At 48.3% G+C, this 19,684-nt stretch overlaps 1 protein-coding gene across 1 annotated transcript in view; it reads left to right on the plus strand.

The window, feature by feature from the left end:
* The window catches only part of notch3 (notch receptor 3), a 42,682-nt gene that overhangs the window by 6,705 nt on the left and 16,293 nt on the right, over positions 1–19,684 (plus strand). Inside the window, exons 3-10 of the mRNA XM_083649719.1 lie at positions 13,168–13,310; positions 13,417–13,752; positions 15,001–15,123; positions 15,217–15,450; positions 15,542–15,697; positions 16,082–16,267; positions 17,902–18,015; positions 19,376–19,489. Coding sequence (XP_083505845.1) covers positions 13,168–13,310; positions 13,417–13,752; positions 15,001–15,123; positions 15,217–15,450; positions 15,542–15,697; positions 16,082–16,267; positions 17,902–18,015; positions 19,376–19,489 — 1,406 coding nt within the window. The remainder of the gene's footprint in view (positions 1–13,167; positions 13,311–13,416; positions 13,753–15,000; positions 15,124–15,216; positions 15,451–15,541; positions 15,698–16,081; positions 16,268–17,901; positions 18,016–19,375; positions 19,490–19,684) is intronic.

The following is a 19,684-nucleotide window of genomic DNA, read 5'->3' on the forward strand; positions in this document are numbered from 1 at the left end:
GCCCACCTTTGAAGTCTCATCCCGCCTGTTTGTCCTCATCTGGGAGACGGCGACTTCTGAAGAGACATGCAGGCCGGCTTAATTGGAATAACTGAGGTGGGCCCACAGCCCAGTCCCATCTCCCCGGTCTCTCCCTCCCTGTAGAAGAGGATGGGATGGGTCCATCTGTAGCTGCTGCAGGAATAACAAGTGCCTTTTTTCCCCCATGATGTGTTCTTTCCACAATCATATTGATTTTAACCAGGCAACATTTTCTCAGCATTGACCCTAATCTTACCTCAGATTCAGAGGAGGCACTGAGATGGAAAATACCTCGTTGTCCCATATTGTGGTTATTTGTTTTGGTGTTTTTCAAATGTTTGAGGAAATATGACAGGGCCGCACCCTCCATGTTAAACATCTCCAGAACTTTATGGGTGACAGTGGTTGAGATAATGGACATTCTCTGGCAGATCCCCCAGCATTCTCTCCTGAGCTTATCACTATGGAACGTTGCCAGTGCCATATAAACAAACCTCATTCTGTCAGGACTATGGACATGTGTGCGAGTTTGTACAGGCCTCAGTCACTCTGTGACATTCTCTGTCAACATGATTCAACTGTGAGTGTGGTTTTTGCAGTTGGATGTAGTTCCAGTTCTACTCACTCCACAGTAGAGATTGTGCCTAAAAAAACAAGCCCGACCCCACCCGTCCCATTGGCTGCATTTATGGGCCCGACCCCGACCCGAACCTGAAATATTCTTAGTAAGTTGGTTGTTTATCTCTAAACTATATCCATGTTGTCTGTTCATTCTTATGAATACATTTTAAGGTTACAGTGTTATAACATTCTGATTATCACACCAAATATTACCCCAATTATATATAAAAAAGGTTTTATATCTGACCACGAGCCCGGCCTGGCCCGACCCGGGTCCGAGGAATAAAAGGGAAATTCTGGCCCGGCTTCTCTGCCTGAACCGGCCGGTTAGGGCAGAGAATCTACCCTCTACTCCACATGCATCGTGCAGCTTAAATTCACTGTGAATTGAACGACAAAATAATATGGGCTGCGAGAAGGAACTTAATACAGTATCTGCTGTTACATTCAAGTATTATTAAGGTTACCATGGGGGAGGGGGGGGGGGTGCTTTGTAGTGGATCTTTCATGTGGGTGGGGGGGCTCTTCTTTTAAATTTAAATGTCAACGTTTTGCAGAGGTCTGGTTCAGTTTAGGTGGTGGGGTGGGGTTTTTGTGGTGGAGTTCAGTGAAGAATGCTTTGAAAGACCTCGGCCCTCGGATTCATGCAATGTGGTTATGGGCAAATGCAGTGCAATTCCAAAAATGTTAGGGAGTATTTCCCCCTGAATCTGTTGACATTTTAGGCACATTTGTGCAGATATTAACTGAAAAGTGTGAAACCTATGAGCTCTTGTCTGGCCACTTTTACTGGAGTATTTTACTTAAATGTGTGCTTAGCAAGCAGACTTTTTTCCCATCATCTAGGTGCAACAATTCGGTGTAGTCCCCCATAGTCAAGAGATTTATATTCTGGAGAGTGATCACTCTCTAGATCACTATGCATTTTGGGCTGCTGGCGGCAAAGAGGGCACACCAACGGCCTTCCTGGCGTTCTAGTCAGATTCATATTTTGCTTTTCTTTAAGAGAAGGTTAATTGTCTTGATGTTCACATGTTTAATATTCATGCATTGCGGTGGGGGTAGGGGGTGCACTAGAAACCTCCCTCTGGAGATTTGAATACCTCCATTGTCTGCCTCAGCAGCACCATTGTTGAATTAAACTCTGGACTTTAAACTGTGAAACGTGCATCCTTTTAGAAGTGATCATACTCAATTACCAGACTGAATTGGTCCCACACTGGGCTCAGTGCTACCTGCATGTAGGGGGGGGGGGGGGGGGGTCCGTCTGCTGAAGTGACTGTCCTCATGGAACCCTGTCCCCTGTCTCCCAATGCTCTCTCTCTCTCTCTCTCTCTCTCTCTCTCTCTACCTCTCTCTCTCTCTCCACTCACACACCATGGGTTACTGTTGCCAGGCTACAGGCCTGTTGGTCCGTGTAAACCCAGGGCCTGAAAGACTGGCTGTTTGGGTCACTGCCCCCCCCCCCCCCCCACCTTCACACAAAGGGGTTCTGACTACTTTAGCTCTTTTATTTGGGCCACAAAACACTCCCCAACCCCCAATCTGGCTCTTTGCTGAGAAAGGGGAGAGCCAGCCAAGCTGAGGAGAGCAGAGCAGAAGAGAGGCTGTGCTGAGGAGGGCAGGGGAGGGGGTTGGAGATGGGCTCTTGTTGGCAGTGTGGTGTCAGTATGGACTCAAAGGAGTGGAGCTGGTTCCTGCTTGCTTGTGGAGGCGGAGGGTTGGTGCGGGGGGGGGGGGGGGGGTAGCAGACGGGGCTGTGCTGTGAGCAAGACAGTCTGCCTCAGAAGACACGTTTCCATTCAGTTTTTGCACAAATGCTCCTCTTTCAGTCTGGTCGCTGGCTACATGATTGGCTACCGGAGCGCGGCATCAGGTTCTGTTTCTCCAATCGTTGAATATTTTCAACGTCTTCGGCGGAGGGCCGCTCATTTTTTTATTTATTTATTTTTTGTGGAACCCACTGCGACGGCCACCACCGGAGCACTACCACCACACTACCATTAACCATTCATAATGTTACTCTGACGTCACACGAGCAAAGGAGGCAGGAAGGGACCCGGAACCTGGGGGTAACCCGCCATTCAAAACAATGAGCGCGGATGTGAATTTTGTAAATAAAAAAGACACGTACGTGGTCTGAGCTTTGGTTTTTAGCCCGAATATTACAAAAGACCCCATTGATTCATAACAGGTCTAAAGTCGTGTTATAGTAGTCGGGCGCACTTAGTGACAAACAAGACAACAGTAAAACGGACAGGTTTTTGTATTGAGTTTGGCATCAGGGAGCGTAACCCATAAGAGAGCTAGCCCCGTACCCCCATCATTGCGTAGCAACACCGGAAGTAAGTCTCTCTAGAGTAACATTACAAATTAACAATGAATGGAGTGTCAGGGGGGCAATCCAGCAAGTCAGAGTCAGTGTGAATTCAGTGTTAAAGTCGAGCTGAAATGAAAAATGACTTTTTAACTATTCGCAGGGCCTGAAATTCATTTAGCTAAATGGGGGGAATTCCCCCTTATGTTCTTCATATAGGGGGGATTTATAGATTTGGAGGGGATTTTTTCAGCTGATATGATAACGATAAATATCTGCTTCTGCAACTAAATGGGCTGTCAGCCCGCACTTTAAATTTAGCTCCCGGTTAGCACCATAACGTTAGCCGGTTGCTTTTGGAGCCACCGACCGAAACAAACCCTGGACGTTTCATTTCGGGTAAAGCATGAGTTTTTATATGGATTACGCCAGCTCTGAGAGAATGAAGTGCTTTGAATGTGGAGATGTTTGGTGACAACAAGCGGTTTGCTTGCCAAGCTGGGAGGCTAGCACCGCTGCCTGAGCTAACGTTCGCTAGCCACAACAGCTAACGTTAACACTAAACAAGTCCACTGCCTCCTCCCCAGGTTTGGTTTAATGTAACTTTCCCCCTCCTTGGGGGACATGTATTGCAAATCAGCAGAAGCGAGAGAGGAGTCGAGAGAGAGGAGACTGTCCCCTTGTTGTGTGACGAGCCAGCAAGCAGAAGTCTGCCGCGTAATGCATCTGACCAGTCGTCTGTATTCAGCATCAGCTTAACATGGCCAACGAATGTGGGATAGTCCCGCTTAATAAATTCAAAATCGGCGAGAATTGCAGAAAATCGGCGCGATACCCGGAATCCCACACCGAATTTCAGGCCCTGATTTTAGATCACGTCCCTGGTCAGAGTGCACCTATTTCACAATGTATGCCAAAACATTCACAAAAACGTAAACAATGTTTTCTTCATTCATAACTAAATCTACAGTGTGCTTACAATGACATGTACTATCAAATTTCAACCAATAATATCATGACATGACAGCTGTCAATCAATCTTCATGGCTAGAAGAAAAGCAGGCAACATGGCTGCGTACATGGGGCAGACTTTGCTAGCCCATAAATGTTAACTTAGCCTATAGAACAATTATAGACCGGCGTCAGCAAAGCATGCGCGCGCAGGCCGATGCTGTATGCCTCATGTGTTACTACATGTAGGATCGCACCAGAGTTGTGGGCGGAACACTTACTATGCAGCATTCAAGTGCAAGGATTGGCCAGGCAGGCGCCCATGCAAACTGTTCTGAGTAGCACACCAAGGTAATAATAATAATAATAATAATAATAATACATTTATCTTATATAGCGCTTTTCTAAATACTCAAAGTCGCTTTACAGAAAACACAGAAATAAATACTTTAATTTAGAAACATTCATGAAAGGTGGAGACAGTAGGTAGAGTGGAGTGAGGTTAGGAGGAGAAGGCGAGGTTGAAGAGGTGGGTCTTGAGGGCCTGTTTGAAGGATGATATGGACTGAGATTGACGGATGTGGCTGGGGAGAGTGTTCCAGAGGGTGGGTGCGGCAACTGAGAAGGCCCTGTCGCCCCAGGTCCGGAGCTTGGTCCTGGGGATCGTCAAGCAGTTGGTGTCTCCGGACCTGAGGCTGCGGGTAGGGACGTGGCGGGGGAGGAGATCAGAGAGGTAGGGGGGGGGGCAGGTTGTTGAGGGTTTGTACGTGATGAGTAGAATTTTGTAGTTAATCCGGTATTTGACTGGGAGCCAGTGGAGGTTATGGAGGACGGGAGTGATGTGGTCTCGGCGGCGGGTGGAGGTGAGGAGGCGGGCAGCGGAGTTCTGGACGTATTGGAGTTTGTTGATGATTTTGTATTGCCATCTCACCTCAATCTGATAGCCTCCTCTAGCTAGCCTCTCTAGCTCCCTAGCTCAACCACCGATACGGCTATGAACTACCCCATGCTTCCTCCTTCCTCCACCCACCTCTTCCGGTCCCCCCAAGCAACCACAGGACGACACAAACACAGGTGATTGGCACACACAGCCTGAGGCGTTCAAGACCCCGTCACCAACATCGGACATAACTAGCCTACTGACACAGTCCGTTGCATTGATAACAACCTGCGCCATGGACTGCGTGTGCATGCTTGTCACGTCACCGTTGTTTGCAAACATATAAGGGGTCTATAAGTATGTAACATAAAAAAACTAATTAACAGTAATGCCTTCTTTTAATGTAGATGCAAAGGTTATGTAAGTGGCTCGTTAACTCACATTCCAGGAATATCGCTTACCACGGCTCGTGGCTCACTTCAAGGCCGGCGGCCGGCTCTCTCCCTCAGCTAAGAGGAGGCTGTCCGCCCGGGGGAGACCGCCAGCTGGTTCTCTGTGCTGGGGCTGGGCGCAGTGAGCCAGCCAGCGAGCACGCAGTCCACGCGGCTGTATTTACATTATATTGTGTTTGTAACATAGACTGTTATTGAACCGTGACCGGTTTCAGATTTGTCGGGTAAAATACATTATTTAGCGGACTGCTTTCTCCCTCTGCTCGGGGGCATTTGCCTGGGTCCAGACCGCAGACACTCTCATAAGTCTCACATTAGTCAGTACCTCGTCCCAGACACGCCCATTTTTCAATGATCAAATCAAACTCCTCCACAGACTTTGTCCCGCCTCTCTACCCTGTTTCACTCAGAAATACGTCACGATAAGGAAGTCACATACTGTGCAATTGGTGTTTCAGCTCGACTTTTAAGCGAATAAGTAGGTTGTGTGTGTGTGTGTGTGTGTGTGGGGGGGGGGGGGGGGTGGGCTCATACTTGGAGAGCTTTCCAATGGTACTTGCCATAGGAGAAGTAATAATTATTATGTCATGTAATCTGCTGGTGGCCGTATTTGTTCTTGCGCTGATGAGTAAATATTACTTCCAACATCACAGGAGAAATGCACGTTCTACGACACTCGCCACATATCTGGGAAACGAGACGCACAAAACAGCTGACAAGAGTCACCATGCAAAAAGCATTTGAGGGACGGAGAGCCTTTCGGTACAACACTTTAGGATCCAGAACATTTGATCTGCTCTGCTGGAGGCTTATTGGGCCATTTGGGCCAGCAGAACACGTCCCAGCAGACGGGACATTCTGCCAGCTGTGCACAACACAGAGTCCAGCTCAGTCAACGTCCTATGAGGCTGCTGGGGACGGGGGCTTTAGGTGTGACGCCAGCGAGAAGCGAGCCCGTGATAGACGGTGATAGACAGATGGTTCATCCAATCACCTGCCAGTTTTTTTTAAGTGCCTGCCCTTTTGAAACTGTTTCCCGAGCACATTCCCAGATGATTATGTCTGGCAGCGTCAGGCGATACTTCCAAATGTGCTGAGATGGAAACACGGTTAGAGAGACACTCTTGTCAGAGCTTTCCAGACCTTCAAACATTTCTTCGAAGCAAGGATTGGCTCTGTACTCGCATGTACAGGTGGAATTCTTGTCCCGGTTCAGAAGATGCTAGATGTAGGTCAGGTTCTGTTATGTGCTGCTGTTGTTCACTCTTCATTTGTCTGGGAAATGGCCCTCAGGCGCTGAGGGAGCGGGAAGCCCTCTGAGATAGGAGGTCTCCTCTATACTTGGTGCTTTGTGGACCATGACTGTGTGTATGAACCGTGTCAGAGATTACAGCCTCTTTCTTCACAGGTGAGCCGCCCTCTGACCTCTGGCAGAGTAGCTGCTATTGTGTAGGAGAGGATGAGCTCAGATTACCTGCCACAATGACCCACAGAGCAGGAAAACTGGCATTGTGTTACACAAGGATAGGTGCCTGGATTCACTCACATAAATCAAAATGTGTTTTTTCTTCTGCTGCAGAACAGCCAGTGTTGTAGTCAAGTCAATCTCGAGTGCAAGTCGAGCGTTCGAGTCCAAGTCCGAGTCACCAAAGAAGAGTCAGAGTCAAGTCCCCATTACCTCAGTCTCTGAGTCCGGACTTATGAATGTGAATCTGCATTTAGGTGGAACACACGCGCCTGCCTCCCCGTGCACACAATTCTATAATGTCACTGTATTAATATAGCTATCAATATCTTATGCCAAATTATAAGTCGTCTTTATCCATTTCCGAGTCTCCCAACTTCTGAGTCCAAATGCATGAATGCTCGATTCCAAGTCCGAGTCATCAGTGCTCAAGTCCAAGTCCTGAAAATAAGTCCAGCAGGACTCGACTACAACACTGAGAACAGCACACTTGATGCAGAAATCACAGCAGAATATCACACTATGGACTACAAATCAGACTGATCATTTATAATGTCAAAAATGTTCTTCATGATGTGTTTGTCAGTATTTGCCTCTCATTCTCCCTTGTTTTGTAATTTCCTCAGTGGACCCCTCCTCTTTTATGGGTTCTTCCACAGAAGCTGAGGCTGGTTGTAAGTGTTTCTCTTCCCTCTGTGTTTGGGCGTGTCGTGATTGCTGCATGTTTGCTTTGCTTTGCTTTGTTGCAGTGGTACCTTTTACTTAATGCTCCACAAAGTGTGTAAAGACTAAAGAGTAACTCTTAATGCATGTGTTTGTGAAGGATGTCCATATCTCGTGTGTGTGTGTGTGTGTGTGTGTGTGTGTGTGTGAGTGTGTGTGTGTGTTTGTTTTAGGGGTGTGCCGTATCGTCGAAAATTCATATCGTGGTAATGCCAATATTCTGACTTGTTGACGTAATGACGTCACGTCACATGTACGTTACTCTGCGTAACCGTACTTAGCGTAACTTTAGTTTCGACAACAGGCATGGAGGAGCTCATTACAAAAAGGGGAGGGACTTGAGTAGTGTGGAAGTGGTTTGGTTACAAAAGAGCATGTGCAACAACACCCCACAGTCATATCTGAAGGCGTATTTCACTATTTGAGGGCAAACTGAACATTACGTTTATGCTGCTGACATATAAAACTAGAACGCTGTAACATCTTGTTGCAATTGTATGTTCTTAAGATTAATAATACAATATTTGTCAGTATTTTGTCATATCGTAAACGTCAAGAATATCGCTACCGCAGAAATACCCTGAAATATTGTGATATTATTTTAGGACCATATCGCCCACCCTCAGTGTGTGTGTGTGTGTGTGTCTGGTCCCATGTGCAGAATAGCACAGTTGTTCTCTAGCTTAACGTCTGGCAGAGCAGGCGAGTGCCAGACAGCCAGCGTTGCACTGACAGATGTGGACAGATGCGTGGTGTCGGGGCTGCAGCTGGCCCGAGCCCTCAGATGTGTTGTGACGTGAAGAGATTACCCACTCTGGCCGTGCCTCCGCCGCGCCCGCACACCTCCCCCCTCATCTGGCTCGCGCTCTTCCTCAAAGGTCAGAGGTCGACGCTGGCTGAATGTGACTCAGGGGCCCAGTTGCACAACAACAGCTCGCACCTGCCGTCTCCACGTCCGCCACAGCAAAGTAAGGCCCGGGCCCCGGGCAAAAAGTTCAGTTCCTGCCCTGCCTGGTCCCAGAGTCGCTGGAATCCACGAGGTTGTAAAGAGCCCGATAAGGAGGCTCTCAGGTGCACCGGGGACAAAGTGAGCGCGTCTCACACAGTCTCTCTCCGCTGATAGCACTCGGACTTGTGTGTTATGGGAGTAGCATGTTGGCAATGGCTCAGGTCTAGACAAAAGAATGTGTGTTTTGGCTTCTCAACTCAGTGTGCATTTGTAAGGGAGGACAAATAATTTCTCCAGCATTCCTGCAATGGCCGTTCTCACACACCCACACACTTCCTTCTCGCAGTTGAATCGCACCTTTTTCATACACCTGAATTCTTTTATCTAATATGGGCACATTTATTACTCCTGTGTGTCAAGGAAGCCTTTTTACGATCCCTGTTTTAGATTAACTAGTGCAGATTAATGTGCGCTACTATACTGGTCTCATTCACTTCAACTCCAGTGTTTCCCCTGCTGCTGAAATATGGCCGCCGCTACTGAATTACATTGTTTATAAATCCCCCCCTTTAGAAACTACCGTTCTATTATTTTTGCGCTGTGGACGCTTCATATCCAGGTCAATTCACACACTTGTGAGTAAAGCATATAAACAAGAAACTTTGCACTTCCCTGATAATGTCAGTACAACGCATAGGTGTAGGAAGCATGGGGGACATTGTAAGAGTACTATACAGGGTTCCCACGGTCATGGAAAACCTGGAAAAGCCATGGAACTTAAAATCTTGTTTTCCAGGCCTGGAAATGTCATGGTATTGGTACAATCGTTGAAAGTTTTGGAAAAGTAACGGAATTTTGTTGTGTGTAATGAAATTAATTGTTACAGTAATTTTCCACGGATAACCTTCCACATAATGTAACATAACGGCAAAATTTATTTTCTGTAGCTGTTGACGTAACGTGATGTGTGCTTCTTGCTAAAATCCAATACCACGTTTTTTTTTATCCGATTAATCATTTTATGGAAAATACATATTTTTCAATAGATTCCATGATATTCTATTATGGATCCTTGAAAAGTCATGGAAAACTTTGAAAATTGTATCCATGAAATGTGTGGGAACCATGACTATAGGAATACTATAGAAATAGGCTACTAGGAATGTTATTGGAGTATTATAGGAAGGAATACTATAGGAATGTTATAGGATTACTGTAGGAATTAGGAATACTGTAGGAATATTATAGGTCAGGATTACTAGACCCTATATCATGGGTGGGCAACCTTTTAGTTATGAATTTTCAAATTTGCTTGTCAATCAGTGTGCCACACCAGGATTAATGACTTGCACATCAAAATTTAAATCTCCAATGGATCTGTAATGTTACTCCATTCAAAATCAGGACATTGGAATTAAAGCAGTATACAAGATACATAGCACGGCCTTTCTCTGTCTTCCGTGCTGGCATTTTTCGTCTGCTGCCATGGAATGCAACCAATCAGAGGCAGAGTAGAGTGGGTCACTACCGTAAATATCTTAAATAACATGTCGCGCAACTGCAAATGGCTGTGTGTTTTATGGTAATTTGGCAGGGGCACTTCAACATTTCGACAAAAAAAAACAATTGCTACCGTGCACTGCCGTGCCACTGGTTACCCCTTTGCGTGCCATAGGTGGCACCCGTGCCATAGGTTGCTGGCCCCTGCTCTATATTCTACTACACACTTCCCACTAGACAGAACAGGACTAGGCAGGGCAAGAGAGGAAAAAAAGTGCACCGTGCTTCACCACCGACCACTGCTACAACTCCATCCTAGGGGAAACACTGATACTCAGACAGTTACGCACACGCACATGGACACACACACACACACACACACACACACACACACACACACACACACACACACACACACACACACACACACACACACAACACACACACACACACACACACACACACACACACACACACACACACCTCTTCCTAGAAGGAGCTGTGAGTGATTCTCTGCCCATGGAGAGTTGTGATGGTCTTTGGAGGAGAACAACAGGCTGTAAAGATCGTAGCTCTTTGGCTTTCTTCAGCGGTCAAATGCCCACAGCACAGAATGGCCCCAGAAGAGTTGGACTGTCAGTCTGCGTTGTATTTTTTTAGCCCTCCAAGCAACTTTCTTCCTCGGTCCCACCAAAGCCCTCTTTGTGCCACGACTGTGTGTTTCAATTTTTTTAGGGACACCCTAGATTCCAGACATAGTTAATTTGCCTCTAAATAAACCCAGCCAAGCCATGACAAATAGCCACGGGGGGACCACGGGTGGGGGGGGGGACGTGATTGGTAGGCTTGCTCGTTGGTCTGTGAGGTTGCCACGGCAACGCGGATCGGGGATTGAGAGTGAGCGCAGTGTTTTCAGAGCAGGAGACGAGGGATTACAGGAAATATGACATGACATTCTCTCTGGACCAGACCACTCCCTCCTCCTCTTCCTCCTCCTCCTCTCCACCGACTGACCCCACCCTCCAAAGACATTCTCTCTCTCCAACAGACTGCCCCCCCTCCCTCCCCACGAGCTCTCCGCAGCCTGACTGACATTATCATCACAATCAGACTGGGGACCTCTGACATCTGACCTCTCAGCGTGTGAGGGGGTGGGGTGTGTGTGTGTGTGTGTATGGGGGCGGGGGGGTGCAGGGGAGCCTACGTTATAAGCGGGGCTTCAGGAGATGGAAGAGACTAGTAGCTGAGCCAACTCTTTCTCAACATGGGTGTTGCAGTGCTGCTTCCTGTTTTATACAGAGACTGTATAAAAGAGATGGCTGGAGTGAGTGTGACGTCACCCATTGGTTTGTGGACTTCTGTTTTGAAGCCTCTAGTTTGCCATTTTGGCTGCTGCCATCTTGGTTCTTGCGCGGCTAGTCCAGGGGTTTCCCACAGAGCCGCAGCCCCACCTGCTATTGGTCCATATGATCTGTCAATCGTGCCCAAAACTAGTCTTTTTTTATTGTCTATTTTACTCTAAACGGGTGAGTTATATAAAATTCACCTCCGTCCAGTTGTCATGAAATGTGAAATTAGCTATATAGACCAAAACCATTTTTGAACCAGGCTGTAAACGTGTATTTTTGCTGTAAACTCAGGCATTTTAACATGGGGATTGACTCAATCCAGACTCAAGTGGCCATTCAAGGAACTGCATTTCCGCATTGGCCTCAATTTGACCAAATGAGACTGACTCCTCGCTTTTACAATCCAGCCGAGCCTCAGTGCCACAGCGCTGCTCGTGTACCGTATCCTTTACTGTGGGAAAATAACCTCTTGCCCTAGTGATGCACTGTTGACATTCTAGGAGTTATGCTTGGTTACTTGAATAATTGTCATATACAGACAAAACGATTATTTTTGGAGACATTTGCCTGTCTTTTTTTTCTTCTCCTTTCTGGACTTGGTTTCCATGTGTGTGCTGCACATTCTTGCGGGTATGCCTGTGTGTCTGGCTCCTCAACGCTGGGCCCTGTGGCTGCTCCATTTCACCATTGTCTTTGTAAGCCCGAAGAAAAGGCCAAAGAAATCGGAGTGGCCTATTCTGAAGCAGCGCAGCCAGCAAGAACACAGGGCCATCTCACAGTGCTGAGATCCGGACCAGTGCGTCCAGTTTAGCCGCCTACCTGGAGCAACCTCAGGCCCCCCACGGAAATATAGCCCCCAAAAACATAACAGCAATAAAATATGAGCGCAAAGTGTAAGTGTGCCGCTCCTGTAACAGAGTGCAGAGGAGAAGTCATTGTTGATTGAGCCCAGGGGTTCTGCCGCAGTGAAAGAGAAGACAGAGCCCGAGGGCGGGCCGAAACCCAGCCATCACTGCCCTGTCATCAGCATCAAACGGCCTGTTTGAAGAGGAGGCCTGTCCCCAGGCAGGGGCTCCCAGTGTGGGTGTAGGGTTACCAGCTCTTAACAGCCCCCGGTCCAAACCATGTCTGAGGTCCCCCTAGGGACCCCTGGAGAGAGCTATAGGAAACCCTGTTTGTTTGTGTTTACTGGGGCACTTTTTAGGTCACACTCATTGTTTCATCTCAAGATAAAGTGTTCGATCAGAGAACAGCAGAAAGTGACTACGACTCGAATATCACATGTCCCATGGGACTAATAATGTGCGCTGTTTGTAGCTCCCATCCTCCTCACAGGGCTACTAATTCAGGCGTTGTTGGCAACTGTACGCTTTCCACGCTGCTGTTTCTGGGTGTGTTGCTTTTAATATATGTCGACAGAAACAAGAGCCGAGAGCGGAAAAAACGGTAATAGTGGAGGAATGTTAGCTGACATGGAGAAAGTGAGGCTTTCCAGCTGGAAGTGACTCAAGCAGAGGGGGGAAAACGGAGTGCTTGTGAAACCTGAAAGACAAAGAGGGGATGGCCTCCATCTGTCTCCACATAATAAAGTGTGCGTGTGTGACTGACGTGTGCATGCGTGTTGTCATTCCATGTGCAAAACGATTGCATTTATTAGTATTTGTGAGGGAACCGAGGTGAATACGAACCCACCCAGTCCATTCCAGGGCCCAGAGGCCTTGCTCCTGCCAGGCTGTGAGTCAGGCTGCGGGCCTTGCCAAGGTGTCCCGGGGCCCTGGTTGCCAAAACCCCCCGAACATTAAAGAACATGGTGGGAATGCGGCTACATTGGTTTTTTGGAGTTTCACAACGCTATCCCAAATGCCTCAGCCTGTCAGAGTGTGGTCTGTGCTAACCTGCAGTCCAAATGGTTACAGTGCTGTGTTTTGATTCTGTCCAGATGCCGACCCGGTTTCATCGGTCCTCTCTGTCAGCACCTGGATCCCTGTCATCGGTCTCCGTGTCTCAACGGAGCAGCGTGCAAGAGCCAGGTGTCCAACGGCATCCCGCAGTACACCTGTGTGTGCCAGAGAGGCTTCAGAGGTACAGCGATGTGAATCCATCCACATGTGAAAGAACTGCTGTGTGAAGAGAGAGGGTAACGGTGTCCCCCATTTTAACTAAATACAATTCATCATTAAATCTCCAGGCCAAGACTGCTCCCTCATTGATGCCTGTGCCACAAGTCCCTGTGCCAATGGCGCCCGCTGTGCCAATTGGAATAACCACTACAACTGCTCCTGCCCACCTGGCTTCCAGGGAAAGAACTGCCGCAATGACATTGACGAGTGCCGCAAGCCTGGCGTGTGCCTCAACCGTGGCCTTTGCCTGAACACCCTCGGGTCCTTCCGCTGCCAATGCCAACCTGGGTACAGCGGGCGCACATGCGAGGTGTCCGTCCTGCCCTGCGCCCCGTCCCAGTGCCTCAACGGGGGGACCTGTCGTCAGACCAGCGACCATTCCTATGAGTGCGCTTGCCTGCCAGGTAGACTAGCGCTTATCAACTTGAATTAGACACACACACACACACACACACACACACACACACACACACACACACACACACAAACACAAACACAAACACAAACACCCTTAATGCTAGGGATGGGGTTCGAGACCCCGGACCCAGTTCTAAATTTCTCAAAACTCTGAAATCAATAAGGTCCGAGCTTATCGATACTGCTGTCGAGACTGCCGGGTCCTATAACGTATTGTAATAACTGGTGCACAAACATACATCGATTGTCTAATCACGTTTTTTTTTTAACTCAAATGAAGTTCCTGCCACTAAACTAAACAAATAAGAATTTGAATGCCTTACTCCCTTGTTCGCTTCGTTTCTCATTGGTCAATTGGTTGCTTGCTAGGATGGCTGAACGGTGCAGACTAATGCGGTATATATATTATTTATTGTCTTATAAAAGCAAGCACTTCTGTTAAGAATTTATTGTCGTCTCGTCTTTCCAAACAAATAATAGAAAAGTATTGATAGTGGTATCGATAAAGAGTCGGATCGTTAAGCAGTCTCGAAAATAAAAAAGCATCAATATAAATCAAATTTAACAATCCCCATCCCTACACTTTACGCAACCAGTGAGTGTGCGGCCCCCACAGTTTCCCATCACCTAAACACCAATGTTACAGATGTCAGGGTTTTCCCAGGCTGATGACGTAGCTGTCAGTGCTGCTGCTGGGATTTACTCCCCTGTCCCAGGTCAGCTTCCTGTATGCTATTAATAGCTGCTAATGGGAGACGGGATGGTGGGAGCGTTAAAGAGGCAGCCCTCCACGCTGCTGCTCTCTTCACTACAGGAGGAATTTACTTTATGGGCCTTCTGGTTTCCCTCTGGGGAGCGGACAGGAAATGTCTCTTGCCAGAGAGGAAGTCATTGAAACTGTGAGAGATGATAAAACAAGCAAACACTGCGGGGAGCTCTGATGCAGAGGGGGGGGGGGGGTGCATCACGCCTGGTGCTGGCATGGTGTGGGAACCTCCACGAGAAGATGTAAACACTCAGACACCCACTGACCCTTGTTACTGCCCACGGCCTGCCCCACACCTCCACTACTGTGGGAAATGCAGCTGGAGGTTATGCGTAGTCATGCTTAGTGGGTGGAAGTGGGGTCGCTAGATGTTTAGTAAACTGTCAGAGTGTGTGACTGAGTGTGTCCATGTCAGGACTGTATAGTGTGTACCGTCCATAACTCCTTTCTCTCACTCCATGTTTCTCAGGGTTTGAGGGACACAACTGTGAGAACAATGTGGATGACTGTCCAGGCCACAAGTGCATGAATGGAGGGATATGTGTGGATGGAGTTAATACCTACAACTGCCAATGCCCTCCAGAATGGACAGGTACGGTGTTATTTTTGTATATTTGAAATGGAAACGTTATGTGTTACTTTGGTGAGTATGTGTGTGTGACCATATGTCACCTACCCCCACCAGGGCAATACTGTGCTGAAGATGTCAACGAGTGTCTCATGCAACCAAATGCCTGCCATAACGGCGGTACCTGCTTCAACACCATCGGCAGCCACACCTGTGTCTGCGTTAACGGTTGGACCGGGGACGACTGCAGCGAGAACATCGACGACTGCGCCATCGCCGTCTGCTTCAACGGTGCCACCTGCCACGACCGCGTGGCGTCCTTCTTCTGCGAGTGCCCCGTGGGAAAGACAGGTGGGCGGGGTTTAACAAACGTCTCTGTGCCTCTCCTCGTACCCGACGCTAACCTCGTGCGTAACTGACAGTCGTTATTCCGCCTCCTTAGGCCTGCTGTGCCACCTGGATGACGCCTGCGTGAGTAACCCGTGCAACGAGGGCGCGGTGTGCGACACCAACCCCCTCAATGGCCGTGCCATTTGCACCTGTCCCGCCGGCTTCGTAGGAGGTGCCTGCAACCAGGATATGGATGAATGTTCGATCGGTAAGTCTCCGATGGGTTTATTTGTTTGTTTATTTGTGCTATTGTGTTAGCTTCAGACCATTCAAATTCGGACAGAGGAAGATCTCATCTTCCAAAGAAAAAAAACGCCTCAGACCGCAATTAAGTTTGATGGTATTCGACCAATCACAACACTCTGAAACATAACTGAGGCAAGTGATTGGATATACCCACCTTATTTTTACCGGATATCCCATCTTATTTTGACTGGATATCCTGCCTCATTTTCTGATCAACTTTGAGACCTGCCGAAATACAGACGGTAGTTGTCAGGAGCCCACGCGTTGAGAGACTAGTGGTCATGTGCTCTCTCCTCTCTGTGAGGGTGTGTTTCAATAAACTGAACCTCCATCCTTCTACCCCAAGGCGCCAACCCATGTGAGCACTTTGGGAAGTGTGTGAACACGGAGGGTTCCTTCCAGTGTCAGTGTGGCCGGGGATATGCGGGGCCTCGCTGTGAGATCGACATCAACGAATGCCTGTCCATGCCATGTCAGAACGACGCCACCTGCCTGGACCGCATCGGAGAGTTCACCTGCATCTGCATGCCAGGTATTTTTCACCAGGTGTTCTCACTGCGGCCACTGGAACAATACAGAACATCTCAGTTCAGCCCATTATCAGTTGTGAGAGAAGGCTCCAAACCATCTGCAGAGCTGAAGAGCTGATTGTTTAAACTTGACCTTCTGAGGGAGCAGTATCTCTAACCCCTGCCAGTGTAGACCGTTATGTAATACATTCCCATTGATGTCGTGGGGTACGGGCGCACTCCTTTGCTCTCAGTGCACAGTACAGCCAGACAGGGTATTAGTTCAGGACCGAGTGATGGTCTGGACACTTGCTGACAAAAAAATCAGAGGGAAACTCTCACGCACAGTCCTACATGCATCCTGGGGTTTCGGGGACTATACAAATTAGAGCTGGGAGTTGGGTCTATAGGACTGGATGGGAGAGAGGGTGAGCGGCGAGGGGGAGGAGTGTGCTGTGAATACTAATGAGCTGTGGAGTGGTGGGAATGGAGCGGAACAATAGGGCCCCTCTGTGCTCCACTTTGCACCCCTCATACACACAGAGAGGGAGAGAGGCCTTTTCCCAGAGCCTCTCTCTCCCCCCCCCCCCCCACCCTCCCTCCCCCCTCCATTTCCACAGACAGGCCCTTCCTCGCCACCCTCCTCATCATCGGCCAGCCTGGCAAAGCTCATGTGGAGCGGCTGATTATTTCTGATTCCACGCTAGCCGCTCCCCCAGGAGCAGCGCTCTGCTCCGCACTCTGTTTCACCTCAATGGAGGAGCCCTCGGTAGTGTGCGACTGCAGAATGTATAACATGCATCTGGTGAATGGGACGCTGACCCAGGGAGCGGTAATGCTCTGTGGACAGTAGGGTGTCCATAGGTCAGTGCAGTGGGAGCACTGGTTGTATGTAGGGATAATGTCCCGTCCTGTGGTTCAACAGAGACGATTGATTCAAAACCCTCTGAGGCCTCCCGTGTCATGGAGAGAAGATTCCCACAGCACCATCCCCCATACACACACACACACACACACACACACACATACACCGTGTCTCTCATTGGCACAAACTGACACCCTCATACATACAAGCTGAACATAGAGCTTAAAGTTATAATCCATAAGATTTCAGTTTTGTTCTCTTGGGTGACACCTATGGCGATGAGTGGTAATTGCAGGTGAGATCCAAACTGTGTTGCATAGTGACATTAGTCAGTTTGTTTGGCCATAACCACCCGTAATGCCGGCAGAGACCAGAAAAAAGTAGCCTGTTACTCTATTTCACACAAGAGTTGTCGGGAACCTACAGTAACCTACAGAGTGAGTCTATTGTGTTAGCTCCGCCCACCCTGTGAACCTACAGTAACCTGCAGAGTGAGTCTATTGTGTTAGCTCCGCCCACCCTGTGAACCTACAGTAACCTGCAGAGTGAGTCTATTGTGTTAGCTCCGCCCACCCTGTGTCACCACAGACACCAAGTTCATGAATGCTGCAAGACTGAAAATGCAAAGGCTTCCATCAATGGGCCATACGCTCAATCACCATTGTGTTAACTCACTATCAGATAGATAGTGACTTAACAGACATTTATTTCGATGAAAAAAGATTATAATGAATCTTTAATGAATCTGCTAGCATTGTAGACGTCTGAACTCTGTGGCTTTCTCTCCCGCAGGCTACATGGGGACTTATTGCGAGGTCGATGTGGACGACTGCGAGAGCAACCCGTGTGTGAACGATGGCATCTGCCGGGACATGGTGAACGGCTTCACGTGCACCTGCCAGCCAGGTACGGCCCTGATCCCACTGGCCTCATTCCCATTCCCTGCATGTCTTCCCAGACCGGTGCACATTTCCAACTCGGTGACGGCAGCAGTGAGAACAGAGAGGCCGCGTTTAAATGTCCCCCTGAAGCAGCCGGCCTTGCTACTTCTGCCGCTGGTGTTTAGAGCCACCACTCGTAAAAAAAAAAAAAAAAAAAAAAAAAAAGCCAGGCCCCAAAGGCTGCCTATCCTCTTGCCCTAACAAAGACACTATTGTGACCCTGGCTCCCCTCCTCTCTGGTGGAATGTGGAAGGGACAGCAGTCTCCCTCTCCCTCCCCTGGTGGTGGGGGTGAACAGCAGTCCTGCTAATGAGATTCTTTTCCAGGTCCGCAATTTACATCTGGGACAGACATCCCCCCTCCACCCCCCAACATCCCCCCTCCACCCCCCAACTAGCTATTGAGCCTGTGGAGCTGATGCAGGAAGGGGAGGGGCTTTCCCCAAAAGAGAAAACAATCCCACCGTCTCCTCTTAACACCCCCCGGCCCAAAGCACCGACACGCAGCCCATCCTCAACAGAGCACATTCTACCAATGCACCAATTCACCCCTGTCTGTCTGGGCACTGTGCCCACTGATTTCAAGCCCTCTCTCTCAGTTTCTCAAGCTTTTTCAAGCAAATAGATTTTACTTTGCTGAAATAGTTCTACAACAATTAGCAATACTGTACAGATATTGTTGCTGTTGTTATTATTATCATTATTATTATTATTATTATTATTGTTGTTGTTGTTGTTATTGATATTATTATTATTATTACTGGTATTATTATTGTTATTATTATTATTTATGATTATTATGTTGCTAAATAACCCACAGGCCATATACCAAGGATCTATTCAGTAACCACAGTCAAGCTGATGTATGAAATTCATCACATTCCTCTACACATTCCACATTGTTCCATATTAACCCTGGAGAGTCCTGACATTCCAGGGTCCAGCACATAGTGCAGACACTGAAATTACCCGTAACGTGAAGTGAGTCATGAAGCTGCATTCACTGCATTTCAATTGCCCAGATAATCCACACCACCCGATAGCCGTATCATAACCATTATAACTCTTTCTTCAAAAGCATTATCACGGTCGCACGGTTTCAGTTGCATTTTGTACCGGTCATCTCAGCATTCGTCCAAGTGCACAAGATGACACGTCCTTAACCAGTCGAGACGCTCTCCAACCCAACCTTGGCCAGACGTCACTAACCTAGCCAGAGACCTCTGCCCCCTCCCGAGAAGAGACAGAGCTGCCCTCTGACCTGAGTGTGGACCCTACCACTGGACCCTTTCTCTGACCCCTCACCTCTGTGTTTGCCTGTCCCAGGGTTTACTGGCACCATGTGTCAGATCGACATCGATGAGTGTGCCAGCACACCATGCCAGAACGGAGCCAAATGCTATGATCGGCCCAATGGGTACGAGTGCCGCTGTGCTGAAGGTAAGCGCTTCTATACTCAACAGTTGTCAGTGGTCAATATCTGTAGTGCTCTGCCTCTGCCCACCTGTAGGGGGGTGTTTTGTCTTTGTGAAATGTTAAAACATTTTGGGGGGGTCAACTGGTTCTCTGGATGTCTGCTGGCCAGGCAGACTGACTTGAGGCCCCTAATCCCCCACTTTTCCACATCGGCCCTCA

This window comes from Poromitra crassiceps (assembly GCF_964638095.1).
Source record: "Poromitra crassiceps genome assembly, chromosome: 13".
In the NCBI taxonomy this organism is placed as follows: domain Eukaryota; kingdom Metazoa; phylum Chordata; class Actinopteri; order Beryciformes; family Melamphaidae; genus Poromitra; species Poromitra crassiceps.